The 18,243-nt window shown below is 35.0% G+C and overlaps 1 protein-coding gene across 1 annotated transcript in view; it reads left to right on the top strand.

Moving 5' to 3' along the window:
- KCNH8 (potassium voltage-gated channel subfamily H member 8) overlaps positions 1–18,243 on the top strand; it is a gene marked incomplete at both ends in the record, with an annotated part of 235,425 nt that overhangs the window by 86,340 nt on the left and 130,842 nt on the right. Inside the window, one exon of the mRNA XM_081346252.1 lies at positions 10,452–10,685. Within this exon, the coding sequence (XP_081202378.1) occupies positions 10,452–10,685 (234 nt within the window). The remainder of the gene's footprint in view (positions 1–10,451; positions 10,686–18,243) is intronic.

Below are 18,243 nucleotides of genomic sequence, written 5' to 3'. Positions count from 1 at the left end.
TCAGAAACACAAGTGCAGTTACTCATATCTGAGGGAAAAATAAAAAAAAGTTTTAATAGGTTTGCAATGAATCCATGTGTCATGGTTTGGAAGCTGATATTAAATAAACTTTTATAAAGTTTTAAACAAGTTCAGTATCATATGAATGGTCAAATATGCAACCTTTCATGGCAGTGAAAGAACTATTATTCATAAAAGTTAAAATAAATTGTCACAGTAGTTATAAAGCAAATGTAACAGTACACTTGCATCTATAGTTGTGTTCTGAACCAGCCTGCTACCGGCCTTGCAATAAGGCAAACCCCTGTTCAAACAGTAGAGACTGGAGAGCGTCTGAGGCTGAAAAGCGTCTGCCAAGATTTATTACACAAACAACAGAACAAGAAACAAAAACACTGGAACTTGAATCCTCAAACAGAAGGGTTGCTTTCAGCAACCAGCCCTTCCCCAAACACTCCTTTTATTTAGAGATCAGGGCGTGGCCTCCCTGTGCCTCCTCCCGAGGAGTCCCACAGCCTTTCTCTGTTTGTTCCTGCTCGACTGCCTCCTGCGTCGGGCGTCCTTGAACAGGGCCAGCTGTGGGTCATCATCCTCCGCACTATCGGGCTCACGCAGCTGAGAAGAGGGCCCCGGCTGGGGGCTCTGCGAAGCCTCCAAACCATCATCAGCCGGTTCGTCTTCCACACACTCCTCCTCCCCCTCATCTGAGTCATCCGAGACATCTGAGCCGGCTGCCGGACCCACAGGCTGGCCCTGAGTCACAACAAGTTGTGAGAAATATATTTAAGAGCTGTATTAAAATTGTATCACTGAACTATAGCTATAGAAGGAAAAAATATCAATAATTAACCACTAGTAAAACAGTGTTATAATTTACCATTAGCATCTATGGAACAAAACAATATAGTTACTGAACAGTGAATCAAATCTTTATTCAGTCATAGACTACTAGCACATAGAATACAGAAATGACATTATTTAAAATTAAATATATATTTATGTGTGGATGTTCTAAAATTTCTAAAATATCTGAGAACAGTTAGAATTAATACTATGACATACTATGCAGACTACTAAGCAGTACTTGGCAGAGAATTGAAATCAGATTGATCTGATAATAACATTTCAAGATAAAACAAATTGGAATATCCCAGGTATCTAATAAAAAGTGAAAATAATAATTCCTGGCATGCTCCTGCAGAGAGAGGACAATAGAGCATAACATGTTCTGTTGATTCAATTATTCCACCACTGCATGGACACAGTCTTTATTTGTAGGGGAAGTTTTGGTACCTTCCTTCAGTAATGGCTGTTGGGAAAGCATTGAATCTGGCTAAAAAAAGTTCCTTCTGAATTTTGGGATCATTATGAGTTGTAATAGAAAGTTATACTTTACATACAACTGACATTTAACAAATAAAAGCCTTTTTGATATACAAGGCTGAGCATGAATGAAGTATTCATTACAAAGATATGGTAAGTAGTATGAGAAATTACTTTTACTTTTTTTCAAGCTTAAAACCCATTTTATCCCTCAATTCTGTTTGAGCTTGTATTTTCATATTTTTGTAACATCTTTGTCTTTTGTTCATTAATCTTGAAAAATGCTAAGCCCCAAATTCTTTTAATTTAAATTATGACAGTGCTGAAAAAATTGACTTAGAACCTGTTCCCAAAGTTATAGATGTTGCAGCATTCCCATAGTCATGCTCTTTTTTTCTCCTTATTATTATTTTGACAGTTTCATTTTAATAGTTCTGGATAGCTTCAGTCATAACACGCTTCACTCCATAGCAACTAAACATTATAGTCTCATTCTTTATTTTATCTTTTGTTATGTAAGCTTTACTAGTTAAACTCTTTAAAAATAAATAAGCATTCCCACGCAGGACTAGTCTCTTTAACTTGCTTAATACAAATTTATATCAAAGCACTTTCATCCAAAGTAAAAATGATAAAAATAAAAAATATATGTCCATTTTAAAACATTCTTACATCTTCTCTTAATTAAGCCTTTTGCAAATAATTCTCATATATTTAAATCAAAGCCTCTCTTGTTTTTCTGTAATCTCAAAAGGTTTAACTTACTGCAAGGAGTCTTATTCTTTGCTACAGAGGAAATCTCTCTTGATCTGTAAATTAATTGCTTCCTAAAGTGGTTAAGAAATGGGGAAAGCAGGGCAATAATGTCCGTATTAGCTTTATCACAGGAACATAGATAGAATCCCAGGATTCTTCATATTTCAGTTCTCAAACTAACTGCAAAACCTTTTCTGTTTCTGCAGTTTAATGAGGATGGTGTATAGATGGTTAATCTCACAATTTCCCTTTGATCCAGGTTATGCTGGCCAGAATCTGCCTTCCAGCTACATTCTCAGCTGCAGTGTCTCTTCAATCCCTTGGAGAGCATCAGTCCACCATTATTTTCCACTGGAAGCTTTTCTTTCTTAAAATATCCTTTAATATCTTAAAGGATATTCATTCTACACAATTTCTATTCCCCAATCCCTGAAAAGCCAACCTACATTTCTATCCACTTTTTTCATTCCTAAGAATACTGAGGCAAGGGCTGTGTGCACTTAAAATGTATCCCTGGTACCAATTAAAACAGCTAAGACCAATTAAAGCAACCAATATATTGATGCAGTTTCCAAATGCAGCTGAGTTTATGAAATTGAACAGGTTGTACTGATTCTGGATTGGTGCAGAAACCCTGTTTGAAAGTGCTACACATTTTTTCATAAATAGGATTAGGGTTAATTATTAACTTCTCTTCATTCATTCATTGATTCTCAGTGACAAAATATTGCAGCTAATTTCAGAATAAATTTCAAGATGTCAAGAGTAGAAAGAAATTATAAAAGATTTCAATTTAATTGTTTTACTGCTCCTAACATAATAGGGAAATTCAGGGTATTTAAACAATTAGTATTACTCAAAGAATCTCCAAGTCCCTCTTCATGTTAATTATTTTAAGGCAATTTAAATCAAAGAGATGTTTCAGAATTCTTCATAGCACAGATAAAGCATCTTTTTTCAAATGGCTGAAACATTCACATCTTTTTCCTGATTCATATATAGTTGGCTTGTATCCAAAAAGGAAACAGCCATTAGTAAGTAGAGGTAGTCCTCAACTTATGACCACAATTGAGTCCAGAATTTCTGTTGTTAAGTGAATTTTGCCCCATTTTATGACTTCTTGCCATAGTTGTTAAGTGAATCACTGCAGTTAGTAAATTAGTAACTTTGCTTGTTATGATTGTCTTATTTTATTATGACTGGAATCATTCAACCTACAGAACTGTTTTGGCAGCTTTCCTTACCCATGTTCACGTTCCATCCAATGTGACAATATGATACATAAGATCCTGCACTCCATTTGCCAATTGTAGTCAGTGAGGGTGCACAACTAACTATTTAACAGCATGTTTCAAAGAATTACACTTTCTAAACAATGCAGTTGCAAATAATATCATACTTGTTCTGTTGAATTATTGCCAAATAGGCCCTACACAGCTGTGGAACTGTGCATAGTGGGAAATGTTTGCATACTCCTGCGTGGGAACAAAAATAATAGCAATTGAACAAGGAAATTGCATCTTTTCTCACACTGAAGACAACTATCTTCCTCAACAACTTTCTTACATTGTTCCCTGCCATTTACTCCTTTGCTCAATGAAATCATGAAGTCAAGTAAATTTTGTCCCCTCCAAAACATTCCTTCTTTGAAAGGAATGAAGTTTTATATTCTTTTTTTAGGCCTTTCTCATTGCTTCATTTTGTTGTTGTTAATTTATCTGTCTACAAAATTATTAGAATTTTATAGTGTAGTGTGTATATGTGATTGCTACTGTTAGGAATATCTGTGCAGAGGTCTCCTTGTGCTACCAAGGAGTTGCACAGACAAGGAAGGGTACTGAGAGCAGTAAGAGTCACACAGTAACCACAAGAGTACACTGAGTTGTGAAAGCAAAAAAGTACTTTACTTTTGAGGTGGTGTAAAAACAAAAATGCACAGTCAAAAATTAACAGTCCAGGTCATACACAATAGTAACAGTCCAAGGAGTATTCCAAATACAAAGACTTCTTACCAGTCCAGAGGTCAAATACACAGTTCAGGTTTATCACAGTAATAAACCAACAGCAAAACAGCAATAGTAGAGAGAGCAGTAAATTCAGAGAGAAAGAAGCTACGTTCCTAGCTCCCTCTTATGGCCATGAGAACACTTACACACCCATTGGCCAATTAACATCTTAAAGTCACAACATCATGGTTTATATATTTTCAACCCAACTATGTAGGCTATCACCATATGCCTAACATTCTCCCCTTTGGGTAGAATAATATATAACCTCTTACAATCTTATGCCAATTCTTTCACAACTAGTATTGTGTTTCACAGCACTTTGGACTTTAGTGAAATGATCTGCGATATTTACATCAGATGAACAATATTCCAGTTGTATTAATTTGTCTTTGACACATTGTCTTACATTCAAGTAACAAAGATCTGTATGTTTGGATCTTGTTCTGACTGCAGCATTGTTTGCCATCTTCATTGCAGCTTGATTGTCCTCATATACAATACATGGATCTTTTACAGTTAAACCCATATCCAACAATAATTGTTTGTACACTAGCAGTTCTGTACATAACACTGATAGACATGAGAATTCAGCCTCCATTGTAGACAGGCTTATGTGCTTTTGCCTGATGGACTTCCATCCAATTAAAGAATCACCCAACATTATAGCCAACTCTGAAGTTGATTTGTGAGTGCTATCAGAGGCAAAACTCGCTCAGAGTCATCTGCAGGTTCCAATACTTTAATAAAAAATTATTAATACTGCCAGTACTGTAGCTTTGACAGTAGGTCTTCAACACAGGAACCAAGGAGAACAAAATGGCAGGCATAAATGCAGTTCAAAGCATGCCTTTTTCTATGAGAATAGCATATCAATATATGTAGGAAAGGGTATGTGCTTTGATGCATAGTTGCACCAGCCTTTTGGGTATCCTCGACCCTTGTTGCATTTGCCTCTGGTCCTCATAATACAAGCTTCATCTCTTGCATGTAGACAATAGTAGCAAGTTAGCATTATGAAAGAGTGAAATGTATTTCATAATTTTACCCTCTACCTTCCATTTACCCTGTAAATGCCATAAATGTTCCATACATGTACCATTATATCTCAAAAAATATACATCTGACTATACAATTCATAGTTCCATTACATTTAGATGCTTTGAAAGCATATGATTATTTAGTTTTTTCACTATGTTAATATTGTATATGCATATTATAGATTTCAAGAGAGCTAGCTTCAAGGTAAACAAGGTCAAGAGTTTAATAAACCTGGCTTGGTATTTACATTTTTTTCTTCTGCCCCAAGTCTTCTAGGTAGTAGTGTTTTAATTATATTGCTATCAACATTATCATTTATTTAATATCCACACTGTGTCATATCTATGCATAATGAATGAAGCTGTAATTGAACTAAGGAAGCAGAGTTATGCAGCCTTGTGATGTTAAGGGAGCAAATATTTTGTCTGCATATTTCTACAGTTTTGATGCCATCATTTATCTGCCATATTGTTCAATCATCATTGTCCAATATAAAGTTTTATCTGGAAAAGTATTCCAAATCTGAAACTTACAAGATAACTGAATGATAAGATAAGATTCTGACCAATTGCTTTATCCTGAAAATTTCAAAATTTTACATCCTCATTAAAGTTAAAGCAGTCAGTTTGGTCTAGAAGATAAACTTAAGGCATGGAAGCCAACTTAGTGACTTTGGATCAGTCATGCTTTTTCAGCCCTTAAAAGGCTATAACAACTCAACCTGCATGACCTGTTTGTGTAGTCACCAGCAGTCAGACAAATGTTAATGCAACCATATAACAAAAAGAAAAAAGAAAACATCAATGCCTTCCTTGTGCCAATCATGATCACTGTGTGGTTGGGAAGAATTTATTTGCTTCATTTTGTTTTGTACCAAACATCCATATGTTCTTAATAAATTGGAATAATCATTAAAATCTGATGTGGGTTAAAGTGAAATAAGGACCCAGTGCACTGCTCAGTTCTGAAAAGATTCAGACATTGTATATTTAGAAATATTGAATTAGTATGCCATCTTTTCTTTTGACAACCTTCATTTTGTTTCATCAGCTACATTGCAGGGGTGCAACATGACTCTCCCCATGTGAGAATAGCTAAATTGATTGAATGTGGCTACTGCAGAAGAATGAAGATTTGATTTTCTTAATTTCTTTTATAAGAATCTAACAAACTTGTCAACTTTCCTTGAAGTGGAAATTATGTATCAGTCAGAGTGTCAGAATAAGATATGATATTTTTTTTTCCTTTTGAGCCTAGAAAATATATTCATTAACCAAGCATTTTCCTTTTATATGTTTTTGTATGATGTTAAAAAAATCTTGACCTTTGTGTTTAATTATTCTTCATATTAAAAGTTTTCCTCTTTGTTGAATATGTGCATGCCACATGTCTGAATATGATTTATTTTATAACTTTCCATATGTGTAAAAATCTGTGCCTACAGTTTCAGAGTACATCATAATGGCCAGAAAACTACAAAAATACATTTCAATAGCTTGTAGATTTAGCAATTTTAGAGGTTGGTCAGGTATACATAGCCTAGAACAGGGGTAGGCAACCTTGGCTCTTTTATAACTCGTGGACTTCAACTCCCAGAATTCCTGAGTCCAGAATTCTGGGAGTTGAAGTCCACAAGTCATAAAAGAGCCAAGATTGCCTACCCCTGTCCTAGAGGATTTATGCAGACATTCTAAATCTACACTAATATAACTGGTGCCAACCTTTTGTCCCATTCTTACATTTTGGCATTTTTATGCTATTAAAAGATATTAAAATCCTTTTATAATGAATTAGCATGACCTAAAATCCTTTTAATCTATTCAGTGTTCCTTTGTGCTTCATGTAATTCATACTGAATTAACTGAGAGAATAAGAAGAAACGCAGGAATAAATTAATTTGAAAGTACAGATGATTTTTAGATAACATTATCATTAATGATAATACAGAGTCTCAGTCATCTATTTATACAGCAGGCATACAATTTTAATTCTTATACTAGTATGGAATCTGATTGTGTTTTGACAGCAGAAGCAGCATATAAAAAGCCATCTAACTGATAATAATAGTCATTTTCCATTTAGGAAAGCAAAGAAGTAGTTTGGGTAGTCAAACAATGACTTGAATTACATAGCTAGTGGATGCACGTTCAGCAAATGAAACCTTTTTAAACATTGTGAATAATTCCAGAAAGACCTTTTGTATATGTATTGTCAGAATCGAGAATGGAACAGTTGTTGTTGTTAGTTGCGAAGTCATGTCCGACCCATCGCGACCCTATGGACAATGTTCCTCCAGGCCTTCCTGTCCTCTACCATCTTCTGGAGTCCATTTAAGCTCACCCCTCCTGCTTCAGTGACTCCATCCAGCCACCTCATTCTCTGTCGTCCCCTTCTTCTATTGCCCTCAATCTTTCCCAGCATTAGGCTCCTTCTCATTAGGTGGCCAAAGTATTTGAGTTTTAGCTTCAGGATCTGGCCTTCTAATCAAACATATTTATAATAATTAATTTTCTTTTTCCTTTTAGGTCTAATTTTTAAATATTAAACAGATAAAGTCCTTATTTTCAACTAATTTCCAAGTATTTTAAATCTAATGACCAGAATTCCCCTTATCTCAACTTCTCCCTTCCCCTCTAATTAATAATATGAAATCCCGTCTAATAAGTCAAAATCCCAATTTTCTTCCTTTGCCAAGTAGGCTTCCATATTAGTGCTTTTACATTGTCAAATAGATCTTTTATATTAGGTCTTATTTTACCACAAGCTGAAAGAATGGTTTCATGTATTGCTTTCAACATGGAAATAATCTTTTCCTGGTCTTCATCCATATTTTTCATGTGTTTATAAATAGTTTTTCTAGTAGACGTTGTTTGTCAAGCAAGATTTTATGTTGTTGTTAGCTGCGAAGTCATGTCTGACCCATCACGACCCTATGGACAACGTTCCTCCAGGCCTTCCTGTCCTCTACCATCTTCTGGAGTCCATTTAAGCTCACACCTACTGCTTCAGTGACTCCATGCAGCCACCTCATTCTCTGTCGTCCCCTTCTTCTATTGCCCTCAATCTTTCCCAGCATTAGGCTCCTTCTCATTAGGTGGCCAAAGTATTTGAGTTTTAGCTTCAGGATCTGGCATTCTAAAGAGCAGTCAGGGTTGATCTCCTCTAGGACTGACCGGTTTGATCGCCTTGCAGTCCAAGGGACTTGGAGGAGTCTTCTCCAGCACTACAGTTCAAAGTCCTCAATTCTTTGGTGCTCAGCCTTTTTTATGGTCCAACTTTCGAAGTGCTTGGTGGTGAGTTTGACTTCTGCTGTCTGCAGCGTAGTGACAGGCTATATTACTATGGCCTGTCTTTCTTCCACCAGTTTGGAGGACTGCCTCAGCAGAACAGCTGGCACCCTCCCATGATCAAGCAGGGGTCCCCTCCTTGCTCGTCACCCCTACAGGGTGACTTTCGACCCTTTCCAGGGTCCCCCAGTGGAGTGAAATCAGACACAGAAGATGAAGATCGCTTTCCAGCATCCATGGCGGCCGCAATGAAAAACAGGAAGTCCTTTGATTGCTTTTTTTATAAAATCGTATAGAGTAAAGTTATTGCCTAAATTATTGATTAGCAGTATCTTGTATTTGAGTTTCCATGGATCAAAAATAAAGAAGACAGGAGAAAATAAATGTCTTCTATGATGTTTACAAAAGACTATTCTGCTGAACTGATAGCAGGTCAACTGACTTCAAATGAATTTATTTTTTCTTAAACTTTTTTTTGATCACACACAGCTTTTAGAATGCAAAGAAATGATGCAAAGAAAAGCTTTGGGGGATAATTTGAACTGCAAATTTGAAGATTTAAATCAAAGATCTGATACCTTCAATTTGAGAAGAGAAAGGCAGCTGAAAAGTATTGTGATTCATTCTATAAAACAAGAATGATATAACATTAAAGCCCTTATTTAAAATAAAGCCTTTCAACTGATATGAAAAAAATGTTTTTTAAACCAGCAAACATCTTTAGGATAAAATTACCTGTTCACATGTTTTTTGTCAAATAAACAATTCATATATTATAAATATTTATTTCATTGCTAAGATCAATTTTCATGGAAAAAAGGAACAATTTTCCATTTTTCTAGCTAAGTTTGTTTATCATGGATTTGGGGAAATTTTTGGGGGGGGCAGAAATTAAAAACTTTTAAGTAAAAATGAAAGACAATCTGCAACTTTCTTCTGTGATGATTATTCAGTTTGAGAACTAGTTAAGATGTTCCTGCCTGTCAGGTTATTATCTGATTTTATTTGGAACATTGATACAAACTTGTTGACAGCGACCATGGCATGAAAACAACAAGCAATATTGCCTTCCTGCCCAACTTGGTTTTGTAAAAACTCACTAAGTGCCAGGCAACATTAAAGAACTGGCATCACTGGGATAGATTAGTACTTTATATGGTAAAGTAACACATTGCTCATAGATAATGTTTCTTTATAGCAGCCCCCATTTAATGGAGGAACCTTCCCCAGGAGACCATTTGGTAACATCATAAACATATTAAGAAAGACTTTTTCAAAATATTTTTGGAAGTTAAGAGTTCCTTGAACTTTCAGTTGTTTGTTTGTATTTTATTATTTTTTTTACTATTGTTTATAGTTTTAATTGTATGGTCTGGTTTTAATGTCTTATTATTATATAGTAAACCTGTTATAAGATTCAGTGGTGCCAATAAACATTCACAAAAATTAAAATCAGTAGAATGGATAGTGATCTTGGATTCAGAAAAAAAAACTGATTGGCTCAGAAGAGGCATGTGAAAGAATTCTTGCCTAAATAGTGTTTCTACTTTTGTTATTAACTGGATTAACAGTAATAATCCACATCCTTTCCATGTCTAAAAATAGACTTGTCTCTTCATCTGCCAAGATATCTCTGTGCTTATTTCCTTATTTTTAATTTGATGAAGAGTGATTTTTTTTAGAAATTCGCTGTATCCTATAAAATGACAAAACCTTGCTTTCCATATATTTGTGATCCTTTCAGATATTCATTAAGTTCATTCAAAACCTCAATTTCCTAACAGATACTTTGGAATTACCATATTACTCAGTTGTGAATAAGTGTTTGAGGTAATTTAACACTGTGCCTTCTTCAACCAAGTACTTTTAAGATGTTTTGACCTGAACTTCTCATTGCTAGTCATGAAATATCCCTATTGGTACAATTGGGTTTGTGGTTTACAGTAACTGGAGGATATCCTGTGAAGAAAGTATGCTAGGCATGGAAAAAGCAAATCACGTTTATAAATATTGTACTTTTTTGTGTGTTTTTTTACAGATAGTAATTTTATTCTTGCCAATGCTCAGGTGGCTAAAGGATTCCCCATTGTTTACTGTTCCGATGGCTTCTGTGAGCTTTCTGGATTTGCACGAACCGAAGTCATGCAGAAGAGCTGCAGCTGTAAATTTTTATATGGTGCTGAAACAAATGAGCAAATGATTCTCCAAATTGAAAAGTCACTGGAAGAAAAAATAGAATTCAAAGGAGAGATCATGTTTTATAAAAAGAACAGTGAGTATTATTTTATTAAATAGTGCTTACATGGGTAGAAATTTAGGAGAGAAATGGTGCTGGCATTAACTCATGTTTTGAAAATAATTAGCTATTTTATTACGTTAGAGCAGTGGTTACCAACCTTTTCTATACCCCGCCTCCCTAGAACACTTCTGATATACTCTCGCGCTCCTTACAAAAGTTTGAAATAACAGCAACCAATTATGCATATACACTATAATTTTGAAAACCCAAGTTTTCACACCCCCTGGAATATCATCTCACACTCCTGGTTGGGAACCCCTGAGTTAGAGCTAACAAAGAGTCGAGATATCATCATATAAATACACTGGTATACTTCTGATATACCTTATTCATATGTAACATTTTTGAGAAATAAATAACATTAAAATTAAAGTGATAAGTTCATTTTACTACTAATGCTCTTACCTAGCCTTGAAAATATGAGATAGATAAGAAAAATATCTATTGTCACTGTCTCTGGCTCTAATAATGATCCTTTACAAATAGTACTATATACCATTTACCAAAGAGACTTAAATGTATTTAATGGATTATTGTTGAAGAATTCAAAATACTGAAACAAAGTAATAATTGTTTTTCTTTTTATTTTAAATCTTGGACTGGTGCAAGGTTGACTTTTATAACTGACAGCCTTGATTGTATGCCTTTGCTGGATAATAAGTTATTAGGAAATGTAGTAAGCCTAGAAGATAGTACACATAAATATATTTATATTATAGCATGCATTTGTGTATAATATATTCAGAAAGATAAGTTAGCATCTCTTTTATGACTTTTCTAACCTAGCAGGATAGTATCTTGGTTTGAATTTAATCTTTTGCCAGTTGTTTTAAACCAAACTTTTCTAAAAAAATAATGCTAGTTTGGAAGTTATATTTCAGTCCAAGGTTCTACATTTAGGCAAGAAAAAACAAACATACAGGTATAGTATAGGGGATACCTTGCTCAATAGTAGTAACTGTGGGAGGGATCTCGGAGTCCTAGTGGACAATCACTTAAATATGAGCCAGCAGTGTGCTGCAGCTGCCAAAAAAGCCAACACAGTGCTAGGCTGCATTAACAGAGGGATAGAATCAAGATCACGTGAAGTATTAATACCACTTTATAATGCCTTGGTAAGGCCACACTTGGAATACTGCATCCAGTTTTGGTCACCACGATGTAAAAAAGTTGTTGAGATTCTGGAAAGAATACAGAGAAGAACAACAAAGATGATTAGGGTGCTGGAGGCTAAAACATATAAGGAACGGCTGCTGGAATTGGGTATGTCTAGTTTAATGAAGAGAAGGACTAGGGGTGACATGATAGCAGTGTTCCAATATCTCGGGGGCTGCCACAAAGAAGAGGGAGTCAAGCTATTCTCCAAAGTGCCCGAAGGCAGGACAAGAAGCAACGGATGGAAGCTAATCAAGGAGAAAAGCAACCTAGAACTAAGGAGAAATTTCCTGACAGTTAGAACAATTAACCAGTGGAACAACCTGCCTCCAGAAGCTGTGAATGCTCCAACACTGGAAGTTTTTAAGAAGAGACTGGACAGCCATTTGTCTGAAATGGTATAGGGCAGTGGTGGCGAACCTATGGCATGCATGCCAGAGGCAGCACTCAGAGCCCTCTCTATTGGCACACATGCCACCGCCAGCAGCAGATCCATCAGGCCACCACCGCCGCCCGGAGCAGGAGTCCCGCCCAGCACAAAGGAGGTGAAACAGCCGACTAGCAAGCTTGAATAGAGGTGGTAGAGCAGAGGTCACCAACCATTGTCAATTGGTGGACTGGAAGAAAAGAGAGGGGAAAGCATTTTACATGCATGCTTGCACTGCAAATGGGGCAGGGCGAGTGCCTGCGTGATACTCACTAGCCCTGCCCCGTTCTTGTGTGGTGAAGCACCTTGTATCTGCACCCCGTGGCACGCTGGTTGCCATTTTTGCACCTTGCAGCACTGTGGCCCATTTTTGCACCCCTGGTTTTTGCATGCCAGAGACGGCACTCAGAGGTGTCTCCCTGCCTCCCCCAAGGGCACTACACTGCTGCTGCCTCCCTGGCACTTTGTGATAAATAAGTGGGTTTGGGGTTGTAGTTTGGGCACTTGGTCTCTAAAAGGTTCACCATCACTGGTATAGGGTTTCCTGCCTGAGCAGGGGTTTGGACTAGATGACCTCCAAGGTCCCTTCCAACTTTACTATTATGATTATGATAGGTGGGATAACAATAAAAGTGAGATCAGACAGAACAGATGTGCGGAGTATGAAAATAATGACAAATATTTTCATCTAGTGGCCAATCACAGAAATTTAGAATTAGGTCTTAAATTAATTATCACATGGTTTGATAAGAAACCATATGGCTTCAAGCCCTGTCCTTGAGAATAAAGGATGATGTTCCCCAATCCGGTGCCAATTTAAAATGCATTGCATTCAATTGCCCCTAATCACAACCAACAAACCAACATAACCTTGGTTTTGTTGGTAAGCAGCACATTTGGATTGCATAGGTTGAGGAGGGCAGAATATAGAGTCAGATAGAGTATTTTTCAGATTCAATGTAATAAAAATTCACATAAATTCAGATGAGGACCCAGATTGTTCAGGGCAATATGCAAATAATATTTACCTTGTAAACTACCCAGTGAGGTAAATCACAATGGGGCAGTATATATAAGCCTAAATGCTATTACTATATTCTTTCTATGTATGCATAAGGCATGCATAATTACGTTTGTACAATCTCCTCTGTATTGGCACTGTATTTGTATCTGTCTGCTTTTTCTCTGATACAGAAGCACATGCTTCTGTGGCCTTGTGTATGGCTGATTGAATCCTGAATATAGTAGACTCCACTTAAACAGATATCAGTAAGCCTACATATTGCTAATGTGTAGTATAACATTTATGTATATGTATATATATATGAGGACATCAGTTATATATATCTGGAAAATATGAAGATGTAGGCCTATCTACATCTTAAGGTGAAGATGTACTTTTAGAAGTTGCCAAGAAAGACTGGTAGAGAATGGATAATAAGAAAAAAAATGATAATACTGGAGTTGCTTTTAAAACCATTCTGGAAGTGTGTAGATTCATTTATGTAGATCCTTGTTTCTTGCAAGAATCAAAACACTAGATTGGAGAGAACATTGCTTAACAATCTGGGCTTTGAAGTAATTTTTCTGCACTTCAGTAAATTCTGATTTTTGAAATTGAGTAAAAATTTTAAATATATGAAGGGATTACCGTATACTGAAAACAGTAAATGGTGTCATATTATGAGTAATGGATAGTTGAGCAGTCAGAAATTTTGTACTGTTTTGAAACTTTAGACTTCAAATCACAAATGGACATCCTCATAATCAGGAATATAGTTTGACTATTGTTTCTTAGATGTGCATGTCAGTTTGTCTCTGTACTGTTTTTCAATAAATGTCCATACTCAGAATTCTGATTATTTTTGGCAGCAACATTGGAAGAATTACTATACCAATGAGATATAAAAAAAACCTACACCAATTTAACTACACAGACCCCAGGCTACTAGTAAAATCCATTTAATTATACCATTTCTTAACATATTTAATATATCTGTGATGATCTTTTGGCTGTAACATCACTTGATGGAAGATTCTAGAACTGACAAGTATGTGACTAAACAGTCTATGTTGAACAACAGTCAAAATGATTTATAAAAATAATGTTGTTCTTTAAGGATATCCAACACAAAACTGAATTTTGAATGCTTGTTTTTAAGGAGCATTTCCTAAAACTTGTGCTAGCGATATAGCCAATCTGGAACAAGATCATTAGATCAGATTAAATATGATTACTTTGGCCCAGTTTTTAATCAAAAAACAAAAGAAATAAGGGTCTCTACAGTAAAAACTATGGAAGTATCTTTGTCACTGTTTTACAGAAGCACCTTTTCAGTTGTATATCAGTCCTTCCCTATTTTATATAATTTTATTGGACAATATTTTAATTTACAAGCAATTAGATAATCGTATGGTCCATTGGGGCATCATTTGAGAGATAGTACTGTCTGATGTAACAAGAACTAACATTAACATTTAGGTATTTTTTTAATCCCAGTGCTGGATGATCCTGTATCAGTATTTCATAAATATAAAAAAAATAATTGAATGGCAAACAAATTTAAATAATAATTCACTATTTACTTACCTAAGCAGAATGGCCACAGGTGGGCAGAAAAACAGCGGTATCAGGAATGACTTGATATTTCCTGCCAGCTTCCCCATGGACTTTGCTTGTGGGAAACTGGCAGTGTTGGAAATCATGTTCATGTCATGGTGGGAACATTTGCATGCAGCAACCTTGTGAATAAAACTGATCTGAACATCATGGAAATTTCAGTTCCACAGGAGAAATGGGTCACAGATTTTTTTATGCATTCCTTAAGTTAGCAGATTTTAGATACCTTGATTCAAAAATTGTTGTTTGAGTAAATGTGAGGATACAAATATGCAAATAAATAGGAGTTTTTGCAGTATATAGATGAGCAGATAGGTATTTAATCTACTAGTAGAATCTTCATAGGTCAATTTAAAGCAAAGCTGTTAGATGCCTCCTTTGTCAGATCCTTTAGCAAAGAATTGGGTGTTTTTTTTCTCAGAAATTTGCAGGGATACTGGCATTTTCCTGCAATGGAGATTCTCTGTACTGCACTTCTTGCTTTCTGACTCCTTTGATAAGCTTCAGCATTTTGCTTCCATATGAACCTAGGACAGACACAGAAACTCCAGTCCAATTTCTTAAATTATTGTGTATTGTGTATGCACATATACACACCACTAGGACAGTTCACTTCCAATTTCTGTATCTATTTCTGCTAAGTATATAAAATGTGGCATCTCTAGACAGCAATTTGTCCTAGATAATTCCCTTGTTGCTCAGAAGAATTCCTATTCTGACTTTTAAAAAATATTACTTCATTTAAAAAAAATTGGGATACTATCATTTTATGAAATCAAGCACTAACATCTAGCATCATTATTTGCCCTTAATTACTCAAAGATCCTACTATATGGGTCCTCTGGGGAAGCCAAAGAGGACAAATAATAACAAATACGGTATGTCATGACTTAATCACATTAATGAATGGCTTAAATACTTGCTCAAAATGCCTTGATGCAGGTATTTAATTGCAGCATTTCTGGGATTATATTATTCTATATGTTTTGTTATTTTATTTCCATCTTGAATAGCTAGTTTTTCTCCTCATAAATACACATTTTGTAGCTTTCCAATGCCCATAACAGCCTTTTTATGAAAATATACACCTATGCTCACAAAATTCCAAACATGATCCTGTTCTAATAATCTCCTGAGGAGTTTAGTTTCTTTTGTTTTCTTCAAATCATTAAATATATGTAGAAAAAAACGTGAAACTTGTCAAGTAGATAGCTAGATATATGATAGATAGATAGATAGATAGATAGATAGATAGATAGATAGATAGATAGATAGATAGATAATGGATGGCAGGCAGAATAACAACAGAATAACAGACTTGGAAGAGACCTTGGAGGTTTTCTATTCCAACCCCCTGCTCAGGCAGAAAGCCCTATACCATTTCAGACAAATGGTTGACCAGTGCTGGGGCACCCATAACTTTGGGAGGAAAGTCACTCCACTGATTAATTGTTCTGTCAGAAAATTTTTCCTTAGTTCTAGGTTGATTAGTTTCCATCCATTGTTTCTTGTCCAGCCTTCAGGGGCAGGCAGGCAGGCAGGCAGATGTTTGTTAACTCATAATCTGATGCTGTGGGGAAGTGAGGAGGTAGTACCTCTCAATTGTCTGGTCCAAAGGCAGAATAACAAATAGTTGACTGATGTTTTCTTTAGGCTTTATACTAAAACATATAGACATGAGCCATAAATATCAATTTAGATCTGGGAAACAATGATGCTATTTCAGGTTAATTAAAATGTGCATTATGAAGGCTTGAGAAATAAGTAATCTGATGTTCTTATTTCTAACATTTAGAAAAAAAATGAGATTTAATGAAGCAGCATTTTCCTCAGTAGAAGAGACATATTTTCCCATTTTCAATTCTTGTCTACTGTACTGGCAGTGTATGACCAATTTCTTTTTGTCTTACATTTTCCTTTTCTCTCACTAATGTCTCTTGAACAGTTCCAAAGGGCAGGGCTGAAATGTTTGGCCCTTGCTGAGTTTTGTTTTTAAAAAGTGAATTAAACCTTGGGATACATTAAACACAGTTTGGCTCTTATTTTTATATGGAAAACATTAAAAAATTACAGTTTTGGAATTCAGCAATTTGTCACTTATTTTCAGTGGCAATCTTTTGGGTTGAAAATAGAAGTATTGATTGCAAGTTCACTGCCTCTACCCTATCCTCACTCAAATTTTGGTAAAATTTTCAATATAGTATGATGCAATATCTATTTCTCTTCAATATTCCTTTTCCCTGCCTAGTTCAACAAAAAAAGAATCCTTTGTCTTGCTTGATGTATTTATTTTCATGCATTAGAAAAGAAAGATTATGTGTATATGGCTTAGATATTTTTTTAAAAAAATTAAAACATTCTTAACATAGAAAATTAATATAATAAAGCCATTAAAGAAAAATATTTAGATTCCCCTCCCAAAAGAAAAAGAAACTTAAAAAGTCAATCTGAATCAAGGTAAGAATATAATCTAAGAAAGAAAAGATTACATTATGTTATACTTACACATGTCACTACTACAAAATATTATTGTAAAATATCACAAAATCTGAGATAATAGCTCATATTGCTGCATCCTTTGATTAGTAGAAAATACTTCCTTTTCCAAGAAAGATAGATATTTCCAACAACCATTGCCTACAATCACATGTCTAATTTCTCAATATGTTTCTTTTAGCTTGCAACTTAATTTCAAATAAACAGTTTAAATTCCAAAATCTTAATTTATAGTTCAACATTATATTACATTTTTATTTATTTTTTATGAATCTGCCTAAATACACTATTTATATTAAAACTACTTATATAGTAACCCCCCCCCCCAAAAAAAAACCACAAATTGCTTATTCGGAAAGCTGGATTTAACATTCTAATCCTTCAGACTTATTTTAGCTTCAGTTATAGGCAGAAATAAGAATATACCCAGTAGAACTCCTGTTTGGCCTAACTTAAAAAATATTATTTAGTAATAGTAATTTTTGACAGTACTGTAACCAGTGTTGCAAGATATACTGTATTTGGAAACTATGTTGTGCATAGCTTTGTGTGAAAAAACATACACTAAAAATCATAAAATGAAATAAAAATAACTAGTAATGTTTGAGAAGGGATAAATTAGACCACATATAATGTTATTGGTTTATGATAATTTAGCTTTGTCGAAACAATGTTTAAACCTTTGGTAGATTTTTAAATTTGATTTATCTCAAAAATTTTCTGGGCAGTTTATTTAACTTCAAATTTTCTTATTTGCAATTTATTATCTCTTTGGGGTTATTTTTAAATTTCTTCTTTTTAAAAAATGTTGAGATAACCTGTGATCAGCAACC

The sequence above is a fragment of the Vipera berus genome (genome assembly GCF_964194415.1).
Source record: "Vipera berus genome assembly, chromosome: Z".
NCBI lineage: Eukaryota > Metazoa > Chordata > Lepidosauria > Squamata > Viperidae > Vipera > Vipera berus.
This window is presented reverse-complemented; position numbering and strand designations above follow the sequence as displayed.